Source organism: Capsicum annuum, chromosome 5, assembly GCF_002878395.1.
Source record: "Capsicum annuum cultivar UCD-10X-F1 chromosome 5, UCD10Xv1.1, whole genome shotgun sequence".
Lineage (NCBI taxonomy): Eukaryota > Viridiplantae > Streptophyta > Magnoliopsida > Solanales > Solanaceae > Capsicum > Capsicum annuum.
In genome coordinates this window covers 213,812,782-213,814,467 of record NC_061115.1, presented here as the reverse complement: position 1 = coordinate 213,814,467, position 1,686 = coordinate 213,812,782, and the positions used below count along the sequence as shown (strand labels likewise).

At 36.5% G+C, this 1,686-nt stretch overlaps 1 protein-coding gene across 1 annotated transcript; it reads right to left on the bottom strand.

Annotated features, from left to right (window-relative positions):
• Positions 1 to 923: 923 nt before the first annotated feature.
• Positions 924 to 1,421, bottom strand: LOC107872139 (miraculin-like). The gene has a single exon (XM_016718925.2). It carries the CDS (start codon positions 1,419 to 1,421, stop codon positions 924 to 926), a length of 498 nt encoding a protein of 165 aa, XP_016574411.1.
• Between the last annotated feature and the right edge of the window lie 265 nt (positions 1,422 to 1,686).

The window sequence follows — 1,686 nt, the reverse complement described above, 5'->3', positions numbered from 1 at the left end:
TGAATTGAAATGGATAGATATTATTCTCCTCAACCAAGTTTTAGTTTTAAAGACAATTTTCATCGTCTTAGCAAAAGCAAAAAAGGGTAAGAAAAAGCTTCAAGGTCCATTACATTTAAGTACAAAGTACAAATAAAGTGTGAGATTTAACAAAAAAAGGCATAAAGGAGAAAAAATATAAACATATGTCTAGTTCAAGACTAATAATATAAGCATGAATAACAAATATATGAACAAAGAAATTAATTTTTTTTTATTAAGTGAAATATCAATTGTTTAGTGTTCGTATCTCCAGAAAAGTCTCATTGACAAGGGAAAGTATATATTATAAATTAGAACCTGAACTGCACATTAAACTTATTCAGAACTTATGGGCGCCTTTGACAATATTGGTGCACTCCCAAACTTCAAATCCCGGAATCGCCTCAAGGGCGGATCTATTCACAAGGTTGGGGGTGCCACGGTACCCGCACTTCTCGATTGAAACTCTGCATATTTATGTGTATATGTATCAGTTAATGTATGAATATTACTTTTGGCACCCGCAATATCAAAGGAATTGGTGGTGCAAGTGGTAGAAATGGTTGACTTTTACTCTAGCAATGTGGGTTCGATCTCCGCTCAACATTGTTTTTTCAGTTTTTTAGAATGATTTTTAGCACTATATGTCTATTTTCTCTTAAAAAACATATTGTGGCTATGAAGAATGGAACTCTTGACCTCTTCTTACAAATCACTTGACAATACCAACTAGGCAAGCCTTCATGTGTAATATTAGTATTTGTTGACATATATAGTTATAGTTTATTCCTTAAATATTGACTCCACTATCCTGAAAATAGCATACGGAGTATACATTATTGTTCAAAATAAGGTGGCACCCGGAGCTTCCGAATCCTGGATCCGGCTGCATAACATAATCATCATGCTTCTGCTGCCATTCCAATTCTATCATCCAGTTTGAACACAAACAACTTTGGGTTCTCTGAGAGAACCAAACGATTATATTCATTTTCGGGGATGAGGTCAATGTCTTGGCAATAATTAGTGCTTTCGAGACAGAACGCTAGCTTATAGTTGTCACTGTCGTGAGGCCAAATTTGGAACCTAGTGCTCACATCGTTGGGATTCCTCAACTGTGCACCTGTGCTTATGGTGTGCGGAAGGGGTGGAAATGCTGATGCAAGGTTGTCAACCTTCCACACAGTTAGGTTAGAACACAAATTCGGATAATCAAAATAGAAATGGATGTTTATCGGAGTGGACTCTACAATCTTTTGATGTTTTGGATTCTTAGGTATAAAATAAACTGCGATACCATCGTCTGTAGGAAGGTGAGATTGTACTATTGATGTAGGACACATAGTGGTTTGTTGTAGATCACTACCAAGATTAGCAACACGTATGCCTCCACCGTCCATAGCGGTGTAGGCCGGAGTTATCCAGTACCTATTGCTTTTGTTGAGGGGATTACCATTAGTATCGAGTACATCTATCAATACTTGGTTGTTGGGAGTTTCCAAGGCTGACAAGGGAAGGAATATTATTTCAAGGAAAAGAAAGAGTAATATGGTCTTCATCTTTAGGGATGTTAATTTGTTTTGATGATTTGTGTACCCATATTGCTAACCTCTTCTATTTGCAGACAAGATTAATTGTTATGCTCTAATTTATGTGAACCATCCA